The sequence below is a fragment of the Grampus griseus genome (genome assembly GCF_964374135.1).
Source record: "Grampus griseus genome assembly, chromosome: 11".
NCBI lineage: Eukaryota > Metazoa > Chordata > Mammalia > Artiodactyla > Delphinidae > Grampus > Grampus griseus.
The window spans coordinates 32,036,472-32,060,970 of NC_139005.1; the positions used below are offsets into that span (position 1 = coordinate 32,036,472).

A 24,499-nucleotide genomic window follows, 5' to 3' on the forward strand; every position below is an offset into this window, starting at 1 on the left:
CATCTTGAAAAAAGTCTCTGTCAAGCAATTTATGTAAAACTTTAATGATACTAAGATGTTAGTGTTTTTAATCTAAGACATAGAATAGTAACGTATTTCATTAAATTAATTTTGTGAAATATGTATTTCTTTCATTTCAATAGAATAGTCATTTGGGAAGATGGCAGCTTGGAAATCAATAACATTACAAGGAATGATGGAGGTGTCTATACATGCTTTGTAGAAAATAATAAAGGGAAGGCTAATAGCACTGGGACTCTTGTTATCACAGGTAGGAAACCATTTGATTAACTTTACTTTTTTTTTTTAAGTTTGACAGTGCTTAATTTCTAATGTACTATAAGACATGATTCAGCACTAAGCTTATAAGACAATCCACGTTTTGATGTTTCCATTTCAAAAGCCTTCTGTGCAAATCTCTTGTTTGATGAAACTATTCTTGGAATTTAAATTTGTAAACATCTTATTGTTTTGCACAGAGATTTCAACTATATTGATTTTTATTTTTTAATGTACTAGATAATATGGTGTCTCATATTTTTTTGAATTGTGGTTTACTCCTTTATTTAAAAATGTATAGATCCCACACGAATTATATTGGCTCCAATTAATGCCGATATCACTGTTGGAGAAAATGCAACCATGCAGTGTGCTGCTTCCTTTGATCCTGCACTGGATCTCACATTTGTTTGGTCCTTCAATGGCTATGTGATCGACTTTAACAAAGAGAACATTCATTACCAGCGGAATTTTATGGTATGTGTTTTATTTTTCATCTTATTAACATCCCAACACCCCCCATGTGTCTGCATTGCACCTGCTATTACCATAATCATGTACATGAGACTGGAAAACAGGTAAAATTTTTTTATGGGTCTCCTTATATTAATTGTAATATTCCTGAACCTTTCTAAAAATGGCTAGCCCTGAGGATTTTGGTAGCGATATTAATCAATAAATATTCATTGTGCTTTAGGTCCACTTCCTCTTTATTATAATACAATTTTTATATTAATGTGTACTCTGCCTCATTATATCTGTACTATAGGTTCTAAGTGCCTTCACATTCATTTTAAACTAAGTAAGAGCACAGAAATTATCCTTTGTTATAGTGATGACTTTATGGCATTTATTTTATTCTTTGAGGGTAAGAAATAGACAAGCTATATATGTGGGAGGGTTTGGAGAACTAGTCCATGCAATTTTTAAAAGGGTTAAATGGCTGTATTTTAAGAATAAGAAAGCTTACATGATACAAGTCCTATAATTAAGCATAGTGGTATCGTTGTATAGAAATGAAAATAGAGGAAAAAGACTGGGAAGTAACGCAAGTATAACAACTTGCATAGGAACACACTTGTTGCACTGATAGGGCTACCTAAATCACAGTGTATTTAAAGGGCAAATTGATCACTTCTTCTTCCAGTCTGTTCTTTAGAAAGGCAATCATTTAGGAACCTAACGACCTATTTAGAACATATGCTTAGTCAAGAAAACTTTAATTCTAATTTTAGAAGTCAATTTTTAATAAAAGTTTGAATTAACTCAGTAGAGTATTTAAGATTTTCAAGTCCTATGAACTCTGAAGTTTGATATGTATCTATTAGAATATTATGTTTTCAAATTGTCTCTTTCAAAAAAATTCTTCTAGAACTTTCCACTTTAAAAAGCCAAAACAAGTTTTCAGTCAGGTTAAGATTGTTTTTAACTAGATGGGAACATTTATTCTTAAATTTTTATTAGATAGATTCATAGAACAATTATCAATACAGTATCAATGTTTGTGCCTTCTATATGTTAACTGTAATTCCAGTTTTTTTCTTTTTAATCTAACAAATCTAGCTAAAACTGTACATCTACAGTGAATCTACTGTCTTTCAGTTTCTGAAACAAATTTATACTTTAAAAATAAACAACTGGGAATTTGTAGAGAATGATTTTAACATTATACCATGTGATATTTTTTCTTTATATATCTATTTTGATGTGCTTAATTATAAGAATGCCCAACATTAATAAATTTGGCACCATTGTCTTTAATAATTTCTTCAAATTGTGTTTTGTTTTGCAAGAAAAGCAAATACCACTCAGTTTTTACTCATTTGAAGAAAAGAAGTGAGCTAAACAGAGATTTTATTTTAAAAAAGTAGACTTTTGAATTTGCTTGATATTATATATTGAATATTTTCTAAAATGCAACAAGCATAGTTTATACAAGTAGTTACTTATAGCTGCAGTAGAGTCTCTGAAAATAGATTTGAAGGTATAACTTACCCTAAGTTAAGCTGAAACTTCATATGTGGAGCCTCTTTATGTTCTTTAAAATAAGTTACTTTATGTTGATTGACGTAAATAAACATTTCAAAAAAAGAAATGAAGGAAGGAAGGAAGGGAGGGAGGGATGGAAAGAAGAGAAAGAAAGAGAGAGATGTGGGGGGGAGGAGGAGGAGAGAGAAAAAGACAAAAAAAGAGAGAAATAAGATAAAAGAGACCCATGGCTTGAAAAAAGAGAAAAGTAAACCACTGAAAGACTAATTAAGAAATAATTATTACATTAGGTCATAACAATGTAAGAGACTTTGGTCATCACCAACTGTACTCCTTCCTTTTGTGGATGTTAGCCACAGGGGTTCATGTTGTTGCCCCTCAGGGAAGCCAGAGCAGACCCTGACTCTGAGCCCATACTCTGGCTTCAGGGGCTCAGTTTCCGCTTCATTCCACCATGTAAGAAGCATAATAACAATCAGTGGCATAAAACATACTCACTGGTTAAGTATGCAACTTCAGTGAGTAAAAGTATCAAAGACACATTTTTAGCACTTTGTAGATGGACAAGTCGATTTAACTCTGTAAATAATTAAAAAACCCAGATAAGAAATGTATTTTGAATTATTAAACTTAATTCTGCCTTTTGAACCTAAGAAGGATCTATGAAGCTTTCCCTTGCATCCTCCTTCTCTTTTAAAGCAAACTTCAAAGTCACACTTCACTGCTAAATGTACCACACAAATTTGAGTAAAACACTGTATGGGTCTGATCCACCTTTTGGAAGCCAGTACTAATGGCTAGTAATTGCTTCTGGGGTCACTAATAGAACACTCAGAAGGAGGGGTTCTTGCAACCTAAAGCTCAGCGAATGAAAACATAACAGGGATGGCAGGTATTGGGGAAAGCAAATTCGAAGGAAGGAACACTGCTGCCTGCGTTTGTCTGTTATTCAAATTGCACTAGCAAATATGTCAGTATATAATTTTTTGGTTTTTTAAATCATGTTTTTATATTTTATTTAATTCTGGCAACATTTCAATTATTGAATATCACTTGTTCGTTTAAAAATATAGTACTGAACCCATACCACAGCAGGAATAGTGATAGGCACTAGGGTATATAAAACAGTGAATAAGACGAACACAGGCACTGTTGAGGTCTATCCCAATGGGACTTTTTCTGCAGACCTACATTGTTGGAAATGCCTCATAGAGTAACCGTGTGGTTTCCTTTACTGAGAGAACTACGTGTTAGATCTGTGGGAAAGAACTTCAAGATAGCTGCTAATAAACTATGAAAAACCTAACAGTCAACCTTTTTATCTTGGGTATTGGCATATCCCAACGATCTGTACTGTTCTAAGGTGCGATAGCTTAAGAGTGAATATGGTTTGAACTTAATGCATGTTTAGAGGGTGTCTAAAATTCAGTGCCAGGCAGATCCATCTCTTTTGACCCTAAACATGGTCCTAAAGTAAATTGCTTGAGGAAATTGGATCCCAAAGATTACAGGTGGGGAATTTTGAAGTGTGTCCATGTTCCACTGGAGATCAAAGAAGCCCAACTAAAAGAATTGTGGACCGACAACATGACAACTGTGGATTGAGACAAAATTCTTTTTGAAAGGGTTATCTTGAAAATTATGGATCAAACATTGAAGAAACCAAGGAGATTGGCAGTGGAAGGAATCAGAACATGTGAAATTCCTTAAAAATGTATTGACTTAAATAATTTTACCTGTGTTACACATAATAACAAAAAAACCTTTACACTTTTTGTAGGAACAAAAGACAAGCACAGACTCTGATCCAAAATAAATCAGAGCTACCCTATGAGTTTAAAATTTAAATATAAATGAGTTGGTAGCTATCACAGTTAACAAAACTGATGTCATTGTCACCATCATGTTTTAATAATTTTAATTGCTAAAAATTAATATCAGAAACTCTAATTCATGAAGAATATAGACATAAAAATTTACACTTTTAATTTTAAGAACCTAAGTTTTTATTTTCAAGTTTGGCTTCAATAATACGTTATATTCAATAATCAAGCATACTGTGAGTTTAGCTTGCTATTCTTGATCTTGACCACCATGTGGCAACCGTGCATAAGGTTTCAAATTTCACAGCCTGACCTACTTGGAACTTGAAGCTTTATGAAATTAAACAAATTACATCTATCATATATATAAAATTATAATATATCTAATATATCTATATCAAATTAATTATATCTAAGATGTGTGATTTAAATTTTTTTCTTTATACTTTTTCCAATTATATTAATATAATTATCAGGAAAAAAGTAACTATATATTTTTGAAGATGTGCATTTCTTTTAAGAATTTATAGTGACCTATAAAATTTAAATATATAAATAACATTTCTATTACATTTATGATCCTACTTTATGTAAAACTCTTTTGAATTAATTAGTTTTAAAATGTAGCTATTAATTTTAAAGTTGTAAGTCAACAATACCGATTATAGAAAAAATATTAAGAAGTTAAATATCTAATTTACCTGTCATGTTATTTATTCTTTCACTATTCAATAAATATTCACTGAGTGTTACAGTGTTATGTAACTAGGGTCAGTAAATGTTTCATTTGAACTTGAATTTATGCGTTGATGTTAAGTATATATATGTATATATACATATATATGAATTACAAATTTCATAACTTTGGAGCTTTGATACAATAAGCTTATAAGTAGTTTATCTGGCATTCTTTTATTCTGTCAAATTTATATGGCAAATACCTATATTTTTCAAGCCCAAATATAAAATGATTTCTATTTTGATTTTCCAGTTCAATAGCTACTTACTCGTTTAGAGTAAATACAAAAGCGGAGTCATTTTACTTACCAATTTAATTTATAATCCCTTTTGTTCTATAAAGGATGTAAGACTATCTACCAAAAAATATGTATTTGTAATATATCATTTTATTCCTTTCTCATGGTGGTACCTGATCTGCAGAAATTTTTTTTCAGGAGCTATCTAACTTTTGACACCCACTTTGAGTCATTTTCCTTCAACTATTTGACAGTTCTCCCTGTCAGAGCCATTATTTTAGTTAACCACGTTGAGTTTCTTAAACTTTCTAATTCTGGTATTGCTGCTATAATACCTTTTTTTCTGTTTACAAATAAATGTTAAAATTATAGTTCAGTTAGAAGATTTTACATACCTGCTTTGAATTCATAAATATCATATGAATTGTTCAGAGGCTTTGCCACAACCAGAGCTCTAGGCTCCATTAAGCTTAATCTAGAGTCAGTGATTAAGCCTCTCTAAGTTTCAGATTTCCCCCTCTGTAAACTTTTATTAGTAATTCACTTATTTCATTCAGGTTACTTCATTGAGTTTGCAATACTGGTTACTTCATAATATTTTTGTGAGAATTCAATGAGAGAATGCCTATAAAGTTCTTGGCACAAGATCTGGCAGGTTATTACTAATACTTTTTATAATAGAGCAATCATTCTACATCGAAAATTCCAGAAGCTTTTGCCAGATAGTTTTTTTCTGGTTATAGATCTCATTTTTCATGATTGATATTTTGCACTGCTTGCTCTACTGGATACCTAGTTTGAGACAAAAGATTCTAGGTATTTCCTTGCTGAGGGCAATGGAGAGGTAATAATAGTCAACATTTTACTGAGTGCTTGCTGTTTAGCCAGCATTGGATTAAATGCTTTTCATGTATTTCTCAGGTGATCTTCATAGCAGTCCTCTATGGAGCACATATTACTGTGATTTTTTTCTCAATTTCTGAGGTGGGGAAACAAGATTTGAAACGTTCAGTAACTTGTCTAAAGTCATACAACTTACTGGCGGCAGAGAGAGGATTTGAAACCAAGGTGGTTTGATTGTAGACCCTGTGGTCTTCACCACTTGTTTCTAATCCATTGACTGGTACTCATGTCTATATCTATTTAAATAACCTCCCTCCCATTATTTGAAACACTATAAGACAGCAGTTGAACAGCAGTTCAACTCCTAACTTATTCTATAATCTTGTTTAATGAACTTTTTATGTTCAAAGTTATCCAAATTACTTTATTCTCCCTACATGATTAGCAACCTTTGCATCACATTGTAAGTCAAGTCTACAGAGTTTCAGATTGCCTAACTATAAAACTCTAGGCAGTTCTTAGTGATCTCCTTTAGAGAGATAGGTTATGTGTGTGTGTTTGCAGGTGTGTGGACATGCATTTGTTCTGACTTATAGACAGCATTCAAAACCAAAGTAGACAGATTTCTTACCCTAAGGCTGAAAGAAAATATTAATTCTACTGAACATGTCACAAAAATGTGTTTAAATCTGAAACATGTATCTCATACTAGAAGAACAGAATTTGAACAGATGTTTTGCTTCTGTGCATGCAAAAAGAGAGAAAGAGAAGCAGTAATAAACAGAAGTCATTTTTTGTTTGTTTTTTCAATTTCATTGGCTCTCTGTCATTATTGAACAAGAAGGTAAAGATTGTCCAGAGTTATGGGGCAACAGGTTACAGCAGAAAAGGAGTGTTAGGCCATAATCCAGATTAAGACAAGAATCAAATTAGAGCTGAAGAAACAGCAGAAAACCAAGAGGGCACAGTGAGATGATGTAAGCCCTAAAATGCTTGTTCTAAACCAGGAACAATTTTTCTCCCTAGGGAAATTTGGTCATATTTGGAGACATTTTTGTTTATCACAACTGCAGGCAAGTGGTGTATTACGGGCACCTGTCTAGCACGGGTGCTGCTAAATATCCCATAATGCTGAGGACAGTCCTCCACAACAGAGAATTAACTGGTCCAAATTATCCTTAGGGTCAAGATTGAGAAATGATGTTCTCAAGGGAGATTTTTTTAAAAAAGACTTAAGAAAAAAGGGACTGAAAAGTTTTAAGCATAGTATGTTGGAAACAAAGAGAAGTTATATTATTTTGAGCAAATGAGAGTGCTGAAGACAAAAAAAGAAATTATAAGAGGATAGATAAAGCATTTTTCAAAATAGTATCAGAAGTAGAGGATAGACTGCATGTGTTTCACGAATTCAAGACTCTTTAAATTTTGGGAGGAAGAAAGAAATATGTGAAATGTCCCCTGACATAGTTCTGTGGTCCACACAAAACCCACAAAGGCAGGCTACCTGTGCCCAAATTGTTTCTCTACTAAGGGTAATTAACTGGAAAAGAGAGAATTCTATCATCCCTCATTCTGTCTGAACTTTCTCTACCTCCCTTTCATTACCCTAATAAAACGTGACTTACACCTAACTATTCTATTTTATTTTGCTATTTTCTAGATCATCACACTTCCAGGGCAGAGATCATGCCAGCTAAAGTTATTCTCTAGCAGAGACTCCCAGAGTCTAGACTTTAGGAAGCATTTGTCAAAGATAAGGTTAAGTATTTGGAATTAAGCACATATAGCAGCAAGTCTTTTTTCTTCAGAAATGTACTGGTTTGGAGAAATTTCTAAAAATTCATTCAAAATTAAAGTCCCATTTGTTTTACATAGAACTCCTTGCATACTTAATCATCACTGGAATAATTATTCTGGCTCTTTATGCTTGCAAAATACAGTGTGTATATAAAATAAAAAGAAGGGGAAATAAACATATAAACTTTTGGTGTCTTAGGAATTTTATTTTATAATTTTACATTGTCAATTTTGATGTTTTATTTACTATATCACACTAGAAATATACTATTTTGTCATTAGCTCTCATATTCCCAAAAAACTAACTAATTTTTTAAAAAACTAGTTTTTAAAACAGAACATTATCTAAAGATCTGGAATTTTGTTGTTGTTTTGCCCTTGACAAGTTATATGATCTTGGGCAAAGCAGTCAATCTGTGCCTCAGGCTTCTCATCTGTCATATGAGGAAGTGGGGCCACACCAGAAGTTTTGAGAAACAGCAACAGAAGGTTTTTAGCAGCAGAATTCTTTTTGCAAAGAAAATTTAAATTAGAACCCCAATAAATATCAAAGATGAAGGTAAAGTTGGTCTAACTGAAAAAATTGTACCCATGTTTGTGAGCATGTGTAGGAGACCAAAGCCTTAACTATAGGGCATCTCACATCTTCCTGTCCCAAAACACATCCCATTCTGATCCCTTCTTTCTACCAAGTGATCCATGAAGGTCTTCAGAACCCTAAGGCTAATGGAAACCAATTTAAAAACCATATAAATTAAACAGTGTTCAAGTTTTCTTTCAACTCAAAAATATGGGTTCTAAACCCAAGGCTTTGATGGTTTTGTCCATCATTTAAAATGCTTAGTAGACATCGAAAAGAAAATTTCCTTCCATATGAGTTTTAATTTAAAATGGTCCGATTGATCAAAATTGAACTCTTCAGCCATCAAAATAGCCAAATTCAGGGATATTCAACATCTCCATTGATCGAGTAAGTACGGGGTGACCTCTCAGTAATTATCCTAAACTATTTCCCTAATATATTTAAGTATGTATATTTGTAATGATAATACTCATTTTCATAAGATTTTGTAAGTTATGTCTTTTTAATTTTTTTTTACATTCAGGCAAACTTAATGCTGATGCATTATTTAGAATAACACTAACTTGAATATTAGATCATATTAGGAAACTAATGTTAATTATGTTGTGTGTGATTGTGTGTCTGTGATTATTTAAGAGAATGGTTTTATTGTTTTGGAGATTCAATTTAATATTTTGATGAATGAATTACGATGGTATCAGTAATTTGTTTTTTAAGGATTCAACAATAGATAGCTAGATAATTAGATAAAGTGAATATGGCAAGAAGTTTACAACTGTTGAATCTAACTGGTTAGTATATGGGTGGCCATTGTACTATTCTTTCTATTTTCTTATGTTTGAGCATTTAAATAGGTTAAAAATTAAAGAAAGAAAGAAAGAAAATATAACATATTGTATTTTTCCTGTTATGAGAAAATATCCACTTTTACCTACCAAACTGTGAATCTAAGTTCAGTTGTTTGATCCATGAAGCACTACTTTGTCAACAGCTTAACTTGGGGAAAACAGGTTAACTATTGAGCCTTCTACCAGTAGCTTAACTTAAAATCTAAAATTCCTTATCTGTAAAATGGAAAGATTAAACATATCTCCCTGAGTCTTATAAAAATTAAATAGGAAACATATATGTAAAGTAGCTAGCACATTGCAAGGCATCTTAAGGACATTTAATAAGCTAGATCAGGTATTAGTAGGAGTTCATAGTAGCTATAGCAATGGCAGTAACAATAGCAGAAGTTGTAGTAGCAATCTTAATATTGATATTAACAGCAGCAGTAGTAGTATTCTATTAACGGCAACAGTGGTAGCAGTAGTGGTGGTTGTAGTTACAGTATTATTGTGTCCTCATCTCTAAAATACAGTTAAGAATAGTACCCCTTTCCCAGGGTTGTTGTTATAAGTGAATTTGCACATGTAATGTATTTTTAATTGCCCCTGGCACCTATAAAACGCTTACTTTTTTTCTTTCTTTTTTTTTTTTTTTGCTCGTGTGTTGGTGATGGTGGTGTTAAAGTTTGCAGTTGCATCTGATGAATTTGCTAGTTATTCCTTCTTTAACCTAGGAAGCCAAAAGTAAAAAAGAAAAATGTTTATTTTTCATGGATATAGCATGTATCATACATATTTAATAATTTTTGCTTACAGGTTTCTAGAGTATTCTCTTTAAAAGCTATGCTTTCCTCCAGTCTTCCATATTTGTCTCTTCATTCTGAACTTCAATGGAACAAAAGAGATGTTTTTATACAACCATTATGACCTCTAAGCTTTATCTAGACCTTGTGTATACTTTATGGCATATTTCTTTGTTCATCATGATTAACTGAATTTGTTAATACAACTTAGTAATTCAGACTCATTTATACTGCAGGACTGATTTTTCAAAGTTAGTTCATGGGGGAGTGGAAAGGAAGGAATAGGCATTTATATTTTGGAAGTCTTTTGATTTAAACTTGGGAAGTTTCTAAGTGGTAAACCACATATACACTTTGGAACATCCCTGAGCTGTGCTATCACAATTTCCAGTATGTGATTCAACTCTCCTCATATGAAGGGAAGCATTTTGTAATTCAGCCAAGCTGTGGTTTTTAGTGAAAATAGAGAGAGCATTCGTATCTAATTTGTGGCTAGAATGTGCTGAGAGCCATGATCTTTACTTGCTTTGTAAGCGTTCTGTCGACCACTGAGAACCTCAACTTCTCCTGAGGTATGGAAAGTGCTAGTACCATTTATAAAAACGTCAGCAAAGCTTTTATACATACACAACTCAATTGGAAATGATATAGCGTATTTTTTCTTTATTTTCCTTTTGAGGTGTTTCAGTGCCACACCTTCACCAAATATAGATTGAATGAGAATAAATGTTAAAGTCGCTTATTACTGCTTTATGCAAATCGGCCTATCATTACCTACCTAAGTCCTAATGTTTAAAACAAGCCTAACTTTTAAAATGAGTTTAGCATTAAACTTTTAGAATAGTTTAATTAAAAGTTTTTAAGGAGTTTATTATGAAGATTCAGTAAGTATAACTTTAATATGATATTTTAAGACAAAATAGTTTGTGTTTTTCATTACATGTGAAAAGTATGAAAAGCATAACAACATTATTCCTCTCAGGATTAAATAAGTGAATATGAAAACAGCACTGTGTTTCAAACTGAGATTTTGGGGAAAATTATAGCAATTTCATTAAAGAAGATTATTAGGTGTACAGCATTCAAATATTTTACAAAGGGTAATTATGGTGTCACAAATTATTTTTATATTATTTTCCTGCTTTCATTTTTTTTATTATAAGGTTGAATTTTTTTTTAAGGTTGAATTTTTTTTTAATTTTAATTTCTGAAGTATTTTATTTTTTAAAGTCCAATCTAATCCCATGGTTCATTGAAATAGTGGAAGTTTAGCAACAGGATTATCTTTCATTTGGATACATGGAGCAACCCAAGTAGTGAGTTAACATAATAAAAGCATGCAATAGAGCTAAGTGCTTTTAATTTTATGCAAACATTATTCTTTCTCAAATATAGCTATTATCTTGTGTCATGATAGTTTAAAAATATTTTTTAATATCTTTCCATTAATGAATATTTAATGTCAAAGTTCAGTACTATGATGTATTGAACTTTAAGGATGTTAAAGCACATTAAAGCAGTCTGTTTTATTAATATATAGTGTTTAAATTATTTTATTTTACGGTAATTATTTTATATTATTTTATTTTTTCTCACTAGAAATTGTCTCAGAAATATGTCAGGTAGCACCTACAATGGCTCAAGAAAAACTCTTTTATTATTACCTTCCCCATATACACAACTTTACTCTCTTCTTACTTTAAATATTTTTAAAAAGATAGCTATAGGTAATAAAATAATATTTCTTTACCCCTCTCCCCTTAGGTGAATTCTATTTAGTATGATATGTAGAATTGGCCAACTACAAAGTCAGGCAGAATCCTCAAGACCATCTTCAGTTCTGAAACCAACTGCAAGTTCCAGGAGTTGCCAAAACCAGCCTCAGTTTCCTTGTGCTAGAGGGAACTCACAGAATTCCCTGAAAACTATTATGCTCATGGTTACAATTTATTACCCAAATGGCATGCAGATTAAAAGCAACGAAGGGAAGAAATGCATGGGGCAGAGCCCAGGAGACGTACCAAACATAGAGCTTCCATTGTTCTCTCCCCATGGAGTCAGGATTCATTACTCTACCAGCTATGGTCTGTGGCAGTAGGCACAGAGTATTGCCAACCAGGGATGCTTTCCTGAGCTTTGATATCTAGAAATTTAACCAGGGCTTAATCATGTAGGCATTGATTGACTGATTGATTACCCAAATGGTTAATCTCAATATCTAGGTTGATTGATAACACATGACCCAAAGCCCCTACCCTAAGCCACAATGTTAGTCTTTTTGGCATGGTTAGCCCCTACTTTAAAACTATACAGGTGTGGCTAACTTCCACCCTAAATCACATGGTTAGAACTATTCAGTATGACCCAAGATGCCCAGGCAAAGAAAGAATACTACAGGTTACCTTCCAGAAGCTGACAGAAAGGGCAGATCTCTCTGTAAATTTGTGATTTGTATTACAAATTTTGAATTTGTAAAGGCCTAATTCTTTACAACAAATATGGGTGGTTGAAAAACTTAGAGGTGTCCATTTTCTTATATGTCAACTGCATTCTTTTCTCTATAAATTTACACATTATTCCTAAAACGTTTATATTTACTCATGAAATTGTTTACAAATAATTTGAAATATATTATTAATTGATAGCTGAACTCAGGTATATGGATAGAAATAGTTGTTCTCAATTCAGCTATTTTATCTTATAATATTATCATTATCTTACCTGAAAAATCATATGAAATTACTAAAAGAATTTAATAAAAAACATTTTAGATAATAGGTATTTTAATTCATTTATGCAATATTTATTTGTTGAATTCCTCCTGTCTGTCAGATATCACAATACATAATTTGTATGTAATAATAAATAAGACCTAGTCCCTTCCTCAAAGAATTACAGTCTAGTAGAAGAAATGAACAACTAAATAATTAGAATAGAAAGGGATAGTTAAAATGAAAATATGCAAGGGGCAATCCCTAACCAGGACTTTGGATTCTAGAGAAGAAAGGGGCATCTAAACCACGACTTGAAGTTAGCCAAGTGATAGAAGTGGGAGATGGGAGAATCCAGGCAATGCAAGTGATATGTACAAAGGTCTGCAGGAAAGAGAACACATGGTAAAATGTAAGTTTCTGGGGAACAGGAAGTGGGAAAAGAAGTGACAAGAGTGTGTACTTCATCCTGACATCAAAATGTCTCATTATGTGCTTACAAAATTCTGCCATTGTGATGGGCTATATGAACTTGCTATCCTAACTCTGCTTGTACCTGAAAAGAAGTAAACATGTATTATCTTAAGAGCAGATGCCAGAAGTCTTAATAAGCATGCTGAAAAATTCACTCAAACAATGTATATTTGGTGTTGTTATATCCCTGGGACTGTGCTGGTCTTAGGGATACAGCACATACAGCTGTACACATGTAACACAGGGATACAATGCTGAAGAAATCAGGCATGTTTCCTCCTCTCATAAAACTTACAGTCCTTCAGGGAAACCAACTTTAATCATATAATTGCAAAAATATTTTATTGTAAATGATATATATAATATCACATTAAGTAAAATGTGCTATGGCAAAATGTAACAACAGAAAACAGAAAGACTTGCTTAAGGAAATGATTTGAACTGATATTGGTGGGGGAGGGTAAATGTTATTTAGATGAAGGTGGTAAGATTGTGGGGTATGAAGAGATCAAATTCCAGGAAAGGAAACACCTTGGAGAACCAGAGATAGGAGATAACAAGATACATTTAAGGTCTTAAAAAGGGAATGTTCTTCTGGAGAGCAGAGTGTAAGTGCAATGGTGGCACTAGTTGAGCTGGAATATTGGACAGAATTTAGAGAATGGAGCCAAGTTGACTATCATAACACTTACGGCTTTTATTCCAAGAAGTGGAACATTTTTAAAGATTTTAGTTTGTTTTTATAGAAAGGGATGATTTGATCATAATTTGGATTTTTTAAAGGTCACCCTGAGTGCTAAGTAGAGAAAAGAATAGATGGGACAGGGGTGAGGGTCATGACCAAATAGGACATAGTAGTTCAGTGAGAGATGTTGGTAGCTTGGACAAGGACAGAGGAAGTGTTGAAGAAAAGGAAGGGATAAATTCAATAATTTATTTTGGAATTATAAGGAAGTTGAAGAAGATGAGAGGTTAAGAATTTTCTCAAACTTTCTGGAAAATGTGCTGTCACAGATGACTAGAAAAGTTGGGTGTTTGGGGAAGAAAGGTCAAATGCTATTAGAAGTCAAGTAAAATGAGTTGAAGAGTTGGGAACCAGATTAAAATGGACTGAGGGGTAAGAGGTAAAGAAACGGCAAAAGCTAAAAACAGAAAGTAAGGGTTTGAGGAAGAAGTATTGTCAGAATCCAAGCAACGATCCAATAATTAAGCAGCTTAACACGAGGAAAGAAGAATAGTTGTTTGTTTCCAAGGGAAAGAAGAAAAGAGCAGAGAGAGGTAAGATATGGGAGTGGGAGTGAGTGCCAACAAGATGATAGGGAACAGAGACAGGTGAAGGTCACTGAGAAATCCTTAGTAAAATTATGACCAGCAGGACTTTTAAAAACAGAAATATACAGTGGATGATAATTGCCCTACTTTGTGGGATACAACCAATTCCATGACCTTTAACTCTTTAGTACACCTACTTTACTAGGGAATACTTCATGCTAGTAGGTTTCATGGCAAAATAGAGAAAAGGTTGGTCTGGAGCTCCTTGGTCAAGAGAACAGAAGGAAAGAATTCCCCTACCTTAGGAATTTGAAGAAATCTTGGAAACTTGATTTTTACCCAATCTTAGACCTCAAGGGACAGGAAGACCCCAACTAACATTAAATTGTATGACCCCTAGTTTCATTTTTCAGAGATTTTAATTACTGAAACCAAGGAACAAGGTGTGTGGCCACTGACCAGTTCTTTATATGGAGATAGTAGTATTCTATTACAACCAATTGAATCAATCTGCTCAGATGATAACTAGCTATTATTTTTAATTAATCTTATTAATCAAGCAAGGATTGCAACCCAAATACTTTCCAAGACCAGCAGGGAATTTAATATGTGAAGGGGCCACCAGCAGAACCAATGGTGAAGCAGAGCATTTATTCCATATATAGTCATTAAATAATTAAAATTTGCAGGTCTGTCATATAACAGAAACAATACCTTCATCTATTACATGAAATATTAACCTAATCATTAGTTTTTCATCCATTAATCTATCTGGATATCTATAATTGCAATAGTAAATCAATATTTTTGTTTCTCAGGGAAACCAAATGTCTATTTAAAAATCGAGTTTTCCAAATTTTTCTCTTAAGAGAGTATTTTGGAGATAATGAGCATGGACTATGTTATGCTCCTCCAACCAAGCAAACCAAGTAACCATAGTTAAATTACTTGGCTACTCTAAGTCTCACTTTTATCTTTAGTAAAATGGACAAAATAGGACCTATCTCATAGGAGTGTTTTCAGAAGAGAATCCCAGGATCTGTATAGAGGAGGCATTCTATAAATATTAGCTATTTTTAGAAATTGCATTGGGATGGTGCCTTATCATTCACAAGCAAAATTCCCTCAAGCCTCCTTAAAAAAAACATATGTTAAACACTATTCTAAGCACTGGGAATAGAGCAGTGAACAAGACAAAAATCCTTGCCCACAGGGAGGTTATATTTGGCCAAAACAGAACATGTTAGTAGAATTGTCCATTTTGACAGTTTCTGCACACTTTTAGTATCTTTGTAAAATGAACTGTGGCACGTCTTGAAATTAGTTGTTTAGATTGGTTTTACATAACCAAATTAATAATTCTCCCTAGCCATACAGCATTTATGTATCTTCATTGATATTGAGCATCAAGATTTTTGAACCTTCACATTTCTTTTTAAAAGACATCAATGAAATAGTTTCATCCTGTGCTTTCTCTCAAAATGCCCTCTGATTATATAAATAATAGAATACTAAAGACATTAAAGCTAAAAAGGACCTTAGGTAATTCACTCTATTTTTCACTTGAGATACCAAAGCCCAGAGTTTAAGTAACCTAAGAACACACAGACAGTTAGCACATCTCGAACAGGTGTTCATTTTGTTAGGGGAAAATGTACCTCTCATATCCTAAATACCATTTAATTGGTGAAAAAAAAGTACTGATTTGAATGACTGCTGTTTTTGCCGACAGCTGGATTCCAATGGGGAACTGCTCATCCGAAATGCCCAGCTAAAACACGCTGGGAGGTACACGTGCACTGCTCAGACAATTGTGGATAATTCTTCAGCCTCAGCTGACCTTGTTGTGCGAGGTAAGAGTTTCAACATTTTGTAATCACAAAACCAAAGCTATATGACTTACATAAATATGTATAATCTTCTGGTAACTCTGGTACGAATTCTTATATATTTAGAATCTCGATCCTTGAGAACAGTTCTTCACCCATGCCTGATTTATGCCAACCAAGTAGTAAACAGAACTGATTTTGTTTGTTTTACGAACTACGTATTTTTTTAGCAACTTACACCACATACCTCCTACTAAATGTTTGTGCTTTTAAACTTAGTACTTACCAGAAGTTCTCAGTTCCTGCTAATACTTTTCATGTGTTGAGTAGAGTTTTGTTTCCTTTTTTACTTTTTATGGAAAAAATACACTGGTGCTGTTTATTAAAACCTCAAGTGTTATACATTTACCAGTATCATCTTAGAATAAAAAATGCTTTGTACATGTCTCATGTTTCTATTTGTTACTGATTTTCAGACTAGTGCTTTTGTTCTTATAAATGATTGAGAATGTGCTTGGATACATGCTTATTGAAAATACAACACCTTTGCTACTGACCTCTGCTATATAGCTGTGAGGCCAGCTCAGAATATGCCTTACTTTATTTAAAATCATTCATCGGCTCTTTACTCCCTGCCTACAGAATGTAGACCATTCCTTTTAGCTAAGTGCCCAAGAAGTTCCATGAGGTGTGGTGACCTCGGCCTGTTTAGCTTTAATCTCTCACCATTCCTCCTGACCAACTAGTCCACAGAAATACCCTAGGATTTCTACCTCTGTTCCTTGGTTCACAGCATTCCTTCTACATGCTGTTTTCATTGATTGTTGCCCAAATCTTATCCATCCTTCAAGACTTGGCTCAAGAAGTAACAAACTCATGAGTCATTTTTATGAGGTCCCAAATATGAGCCCTCTCTTCTAAACTCTCATAACAATTATTACTTTCTCTAACGTATTTTATAGCAATCTGTACATATGAGTTACCTTCTCTACTAAGTTGTGAAATTCACATATGCATTTTTATTAATATTTAGTGAGTTGCAGAATTCTATCTCATAGTTTCATTGTTCTCTTTTTCCCTCTGTCTCAGTGACATGTTAAATTTTGGTTTTTTTCACATTTTACCTACTAGAAATATTTATTGACCATTATTTATTGCACTTCTTTTTTCAGTCAGCTTTTGTGCAATCAGATAAACAATTAGTAAATGAGATGATATTCATGGTTTGTCTTAATACCCATTCTGGATTAATTGAAAATTAATAAAACTCCAAGGCTACAAAATGCTAAATTAAAGGAAGTTCATTTAGGTTCAGTATTTCCATTAGGAATATTTTGTTATCTGGAACATCTACTGTCTGTGAGAGTTATCAGGGAGAGGGACTATTCACTGTTCTTTCTAGTCAGACCACTAGCTGTTAAGTCACTTCCAGCAATACTCTATGCTTGTATTTAATTGAAATTATTTGCATATTAAAAGATTATCATTAGTGTTACAATAGGGGTTATGTTACAATGCCTGGGCATCAGTGTCTTCATATAATGACATTGCAGCAAACTCCCAGTACTCACAGGGAAGACGAAGTTTTACAGATGTAGTCAAAGAATATTAATAACCTTATCCACTCATACTTAGGTAATTAATAATCATCATACTCTGTATTTTTTACAGAAAAACCAATATAAAAAAGGTATAGCAGGTATTATGTGAAAATATAAAGTTTTTTTTTTTCTAAAGCCCTTTAGTCATAGGAAATATAACTTAAAGCAAAGCAATCTGGCAAGTGCACTTAGTAGAAATATGATATAGCATTTTAAGTCCCTGCACTATAGCAGGGTGTTGAAAAAGCTATACAGGTAGATAAAAAGTATTGCTTAACACTGATAAAAGTCTGAAAGTTGTAATCATTCTCCAAATGTTATTTCTAATAATATAAAAGGTATTCATTTTATATCAAGAGAAATTTGCAATTCAAATAGTCAAATACATTTCTGCATAGCTGCATTCTGATGGCCAACTACTCAGCAGCAGTAATAAAAGTCACAAGGTAATTGGGGGATCCAGACTTCAAGGTGACCCTCAGTGATCCTTGCTTTCTGATAAACCAGCCCCTGTGTAATCCCTCTAACACTTAGGGTTGGTGTATGTGCCAGCAGAAATGACAGCGCTGAACATTGTCATAAATCACATTGCTGCTTCTGCCTTGGTTTTTGGAATTCTCATTTTGGAGGAAGCCAACTACCATGTCATGAGGATATTTCAGCAATCTTGTAGAGAAGCCCACATGAAGAGGAAATGAGACCTCCTATTAATAACCAATACCAACTTCCTAGTCATTTGAGTGAGTCATCTAGAGAGCAGATCTTCCAGTCAAGCTTTCAGATGACTGTAGCCTTGGCCAACAGTTTGATTATAACTTTCATGGCAGACCCTGATCAAGAATTATTCAGCTAAGCCACTCAAAAATTCTTAATCCACAGAAACTGTAAGAGATAACTGTTTATAAGTATAGCTGATTCACTTTGTTATAAAGCAGAAACTAACATACAATTGTAAAGCAACTATACTCCAATAAAGATGTTAAAAAAAAAAAAGAGATAACTGTTTACTATTGTTTTAAGCCACTCAGGCCTGGGGTAATTTGTTATGCAGCAGTAGATAACTAATACAACCATGGAATGTGCTGAAAGAAAAATAACTCTCCACCAAGAAGTATATATACAGACAAGTTATCATTTCATAATGAGGAAAAATAGTTATATTTAGACCAACAGAAACAGAGTTTATTTCCCAAGAGACTCTTATGTCTAAAGGAATATTTAATGGGTAAATTTCAGGAAGAAGGAAAATAATGCCAGAGTAAAGTTCTGAGACATCAAATAGCATGATGAACAAAGAAAACAGTAAAAATACCCAAATCTAAGCAAACAGAGCTAAACTAGACTTCAGAATATGCTGTGGTCTGGGTTTGAGAACTGGCAAGAATAAGTTGCACACTGATCAAGTTGATAGTTGCTTTTACTTCAAGTTTCTATTAAAACAACAAATCTGACATATATATGTATGTATGTATGTATGTATATGAATATGTGTGCATATTTTATATGGTCAAATATAGAGAATGCATGAAAATGATAATCACGAAATATAGGGGAGTTGTTACCCCTGGGTTGGAGATAGGAGAGGAGGTGAGTGTGGTTAAGGAGGGAGGGCACCCACAAAAGGCTACATCTGAATAAGTAATGTTTTATTTCTTAACCTGAATGGTGAGTTTTTAGGTGGTCATTTCTTACTTTATACAGCTTTACCTAAATGTTAAATATTTCTCAATATATTTAATTTAATTAAACAGGGTGACCTGCTATCCCCTACTTCCTCTCCACCAACCTTTTCAGCAAAGATTCATGAAAAATCTTTGTGTAACCTCTGGGTGCAGGTGCCAGACTTTGCTGTACATCAGATTTATTACTACAATTAATTTTAAATACACAATTCTAAGCCTCTCTTGGAAGTTTCTAAATTAATAGCTCTGGGATGGGTTTAGCAAAGCTAGCTTAAAGATTGGCCTGGTGAACCATGGTGCATCAACAACGGACACAGAAATTGACCCATACACATATGCTCAACTGATTTATAACAAAAATGAAAATTAATTCAGTGGAGGAAGATTAGCCTTTGCAATAAATGGTGCTAGAACAAATGAGGATTCACAGTTCAAAAAAAAAAAAAAAAAAGACCTTATACATAATTAACTTGAAATGGATCATGGACTTATTTGTAAATTTTAAACTATGAAACTTTTAGAAAAATAAAGTATAGGTGAAAATCTTCAGCTCTTAGGGCTAGATGAAGAGTTCTTAGACTTGACACCAAAAGCATAATGCATAAAATGAAAAAGTGATAAACTGAACTTCATCAAAATTTAAAACTTTTGCTTTGTGAAAGTCCCTGTGAAGATGATGAAAAGACAAGCAACAGACTGGGAGAAAATATTTGCAAACCATATATCCAAGAAAGGTTTGTATGTAAAACATATAAATAACTCTCAAAACTCAAAATTAAAATAACCTAATATGAAAAAAGATAAAAGATGTGAACAGACATTTCATTGAAGATGATATACAAATGGTAGATAAACACATAAAAGATGTTCAATGTCATTAACCATTAGGGAAATGCACATTTAAAGCCACAGTGATATATCACTACATACCTATAAGAATGGCTAAAATAAAAAAGAAATAGTGATGCAAAACAACAGAGTCACTCACTCACACATTGCTGGTGAAAATGTAGAATTGTACAGCCACCCTGGAAAAGAGTATGGCTGTTTCCAAACATGTGCTTACTACAGGACCCAGTAGTTGCACTCTTGGACATTTATCTCAAAGACATTAAAACTTATGTCCACATAAAATATATATACACAAATGTTCATAGCTGTTTTATTCATGATAGCCCAACACTGGAAACAAATGCCCTTAAACAGGTGAGTGGTTAAACAAAATGTGGTATATTAGTACCATGGACTATTACTTAGCAATAAGAGAAGAATGATCTATTGATGTGTGCAATTTGGATATATATCAAGGGAATTAATGCTGAGTGAAAGAAAGCCAACCTCAAAAGGTTACATACTGTATGATTCCATTTATTTAGCATTCTTGTAATGACAAAATTATAGAGATGGAGAGTAGATTAATGGTGGCTTAGGGAGGCTAGAGGAAGGGGAGTAGCTGTAGCCATGAAAGTGTACAACAGGGGATCCTCATGATGAAATTGTTCTGTATTTTAACTGTGGTCATGGTCCCAGAAGTCTACGCATGTGATAAAACTAAAAGTTTCTTAGAACTAAACAAACACATAAACACACAAATGAATGAATGTAAAACTAGCAAAATCTGTACTATAAGGTTGATGGATTATGTCGATGTCAATTTTCTGTTTCTGTTATTGTATTTAGTTATACAGAAAGTTATGGTGAGTAAATGAGTGAAGGATATGCAGGACCTTCCTGTATTAATTTTCACAGTTGCATGTGAATCTATAATTATCTCCAAAAAAAAGTTTAAGAAAAAAATCACTGGACATAAAATACACTGAAAATATAAAGAAAATATGTACATATGGACTCTTTTTTCAAAAATAGTATAATATTACTAGAAGGCAAAGAGTATGGCACACCCAGAGGTAATGTTTGAACAAGTGGTGGCCACCAAACTGCCTTCTGAGGAAGTGGATCCAGGCCTGGGAAGGACCTAGTGGGGTTGCAGCTTTGGAACCAGGGTTGAATTACTGAAGGCAGTAGAAGAGAGTGTGTGTTCTACTTCTTTCCCCAAAACCCTCCTTCACTCCTTTTTCCCTATGCATGTCTGTCTCCCCTTTAAATAAATACTGGATATATTTTTAAAGAATGTCATTACGGAGGGCATCAAATTACAGCATTCCAGAGTGACCAAGTGTTTAAACCTGGCCTGGGCTGGCAAATCTGTATTTTTAATAATGCCCCATGATGCTTGTGATGAAGTGGTCTTTAAATGGTTTTTGGAAATTATTGTTCTAGGGAATTCTTGGAAAATAGTTTGAAAGTCCTATTATTTTGTTTATGGAATGGGTAAATTACATTAGAAATGTGTTTCAAAAAGATGGTAAGGTCCCCTTTTCCTCCAATTCATCCTGTTCAAACCAAATAGAAGTCAATCAACAGACAATTGAAAAACTGTTATGAATATTTGGCTAGAAGTCAGGGAAGGGAGCTCTGATGTAAGGACAGGAGTGGCATGGAAATGCAGGAAGGTAGTCCAGGTGGTGAGAAAAAGAGTTAACTCCTTTTTCCCTTACCCTCATATAATTTTAGCACAGCTACACTTAAGCCTTAAGTCACACCAAATAAGATAGCTTCAAAAACTCTAAAGTTAATCAAGAACCACTCAATCTATGTATCAACAGTAAGTAAATAAAAAAAAAAAAATATGATGAAATATTTCCCAGCTAGAGCACTGATATAAAAATGAAGATAACTTTACAAGAGATTGTAATGCCATTTCTTGGTAATATGGCATTTCAAGTAATTTATAAAAGATTTTACTAATTTTTTTTCTATCAGAGCACATATTGACATCAATTTAAATTATTATTGTATTAGTGAAAGAGGTAATTTCAGAATAAAACTTTAAAACAGAGGTGCATATAATATAGCCAAAGAGATTTAGAACTCAAACAGCTACAAACTGCTTAATATCTAGAAGACCTTTACAGTTTAAAACTATTTTTAGTTAAAAAAAAAGAACCAGCTATTAGACTTCAAATGGTTTTAGGCTTCTTATATAAAAATCCAAATCAAGAGGATCGATACAAATTTCCTTTTTGTTGTTGTTATTGTAATAAAGGTTGTACTAAATAGGTCCCACAAAAGTGTATTTCAGGTTGTTTCATCAAGTAAGTTTTGATGCACATCTACAGCCCTGTATGAATGTTTTTAGCAAAAGATGTTTCTGGAGGACTTAGTGCTTTTCAGTTAAAAAAAAAAGTGTCATTTAGAAGGAAAGGTGTTTCAGGATTTATCTGACAGCACCTGTGGGAGCATTTATGTAGCTTGCCAAATCTAAATTCTCTTTTATGAGTGCACTTTTGGATAGCATTCAAAAATGGACCATAAAATTAGGCCACAAAAGCAAGAAATGAGGCTTTGACGTCTGTTTTTTACTACTTTCCACGGCATTTCTGCTGTATTATAAATATCCTTGGCAATGCTACCGACCTTTAGGAGGACCTTCCTGACACCTGGCTGAACATAATGTTTGTCACTAAAATTGCCAAAACAGAAAATGCAATCATGATTATACTTTTCACATCTGCCCCCTCTTTTACATCTTATATACCATATTAAACAAAATTTCTTAATACAAGGCTGAGATTTAAAAACAAACAAAAGAAAAAGACTTTAGTCTGATTCTCAACACTAACCTGTGCTATGTGAAATTTGGAAACATTTAGGAAAAAGTGTAACTAAAGGTCCAGTGGATAATACAAAACTGTGTAAATCATTGCATCTCCAAATTAAGTTTGTATTGTTTATATTTTTATATTAAAAGCTTATATTCATAGTTTTATGTAGATTTTCATTTAGATTAGAATATTGTGTGTGTGCATGTGTGTATGTATGAATGCCAAAATGTGTGTGTGTGTATTTCTAATGCCAAAATACAGTTGCAGAATGGAAATGGATATGTTAGATGTCATCTTTATTTGATGTAATCCCCTGAAGTTTTTAGTACTTGGCCTAATGACATGGTTACCAGATTCTTTCTTAAGGAGGTCATTTTGGTTGATGACTAACCCACTTTTAAATCCTGTGTTGGCTAAGTTAAGGTATTATAGCCAAATAAATAACCTGCTGGAAGCTGTCAATATACTTTTTAGTCTGAATAATACTGCTGCATTTTAAACAATCATAATGGTTGGCCAATGGTCTTTTCTACAGAAAATGCTCTTGAGTATTTGTTACTCCCAGATGTTCTATGTTAGCAGAGTTCATATCCAGAGCACACCTCTCTTCGCTATCCAGGCAAACAATTTTGAACCATTTACTTAGAGATGTTGTTCCAGATTAATTAGTACTCTTTCTTAAAAAATAGGAAGTAAACATTTTCTTTGTCTCAGATAAAAGAGTTCTAATGGTCCTATTATTGGAAAATCATGCACCAGTTACATCTTTTTTCCTTCCAACTTCTTCAGAGTAGCTACATGAAATATCTGCATTTATGTTAAAATTGGAATATACAATTTTAAATCTAGAATTAATCCTGGAGGTCATCTAGAAAATTTCCATTCCTTTATACTACAAAATTTAGACTTCAAGAGAAAGAGACTTGTCTTGTATTACCCATCTATTTCATAATAATCATTTTGGAACCTAGGCTTCTTCCAGATTGTAAGAATAAATAAAATCTATAGTTAATTTCTAAAACTTCTGTAGTTAGTGCTTTAAAATTTTAATAGTTTAATACACTAAAACTTTCAACAGTTAATTTGGTATAGTACCCAAACGATTACCAAGTCTGTTCTAGAATTGCTGCTACTAAATGGTGAAAGTTACTGACTGCAGTTCTGCTCTTCTTGTTTTCCTATCCATTGTCCAGCACATGCTAATAAATAGTAGTTGGGTTTTTAAAACATTGTGGGAAAAATAAAGCCAAAGACATTTATTTTAAAAGGTTAAATTACCACCTGTTGGATTATTTAGCATTCTATTTGTATGGCTAACTCAGGGACCCTGGCTATTTGTGA

The 24,499-nt window shown here is 33.1% G+C and overlaps 1 protein-coding gene across 4 annotated transcripts in view; it reads left to right on the plus strand.

The window, feature by feature from the left end:
• CNTN1 (contactin 1) overlaps positions 1–24,499 on the plus strand; it is a gene marked incomplete at both ends in the record, with an annotated part of 164,881 nt that overhangs the window by 39,729 nt on the left and 100,653 nt on the right. For all 4 annotated transcript variants that reach the window (XM_082666225.1, XM_082666224.1, XM_082666226.1 and 1 more), the window contains 3 exons: positions 144–271; positions 581–756; positions 16,114–16,234. In XM_082666225.1, coding sequence (XP_082522351.1) covers positions 144–271; positions 581–756; positions 16,114–16,234 — 425 coding nt within the window. The remainder of the gene's footprint in view (positions 1–143; positions 272–580; positions 757–16,113; positions 16,235–24,499) is intronic.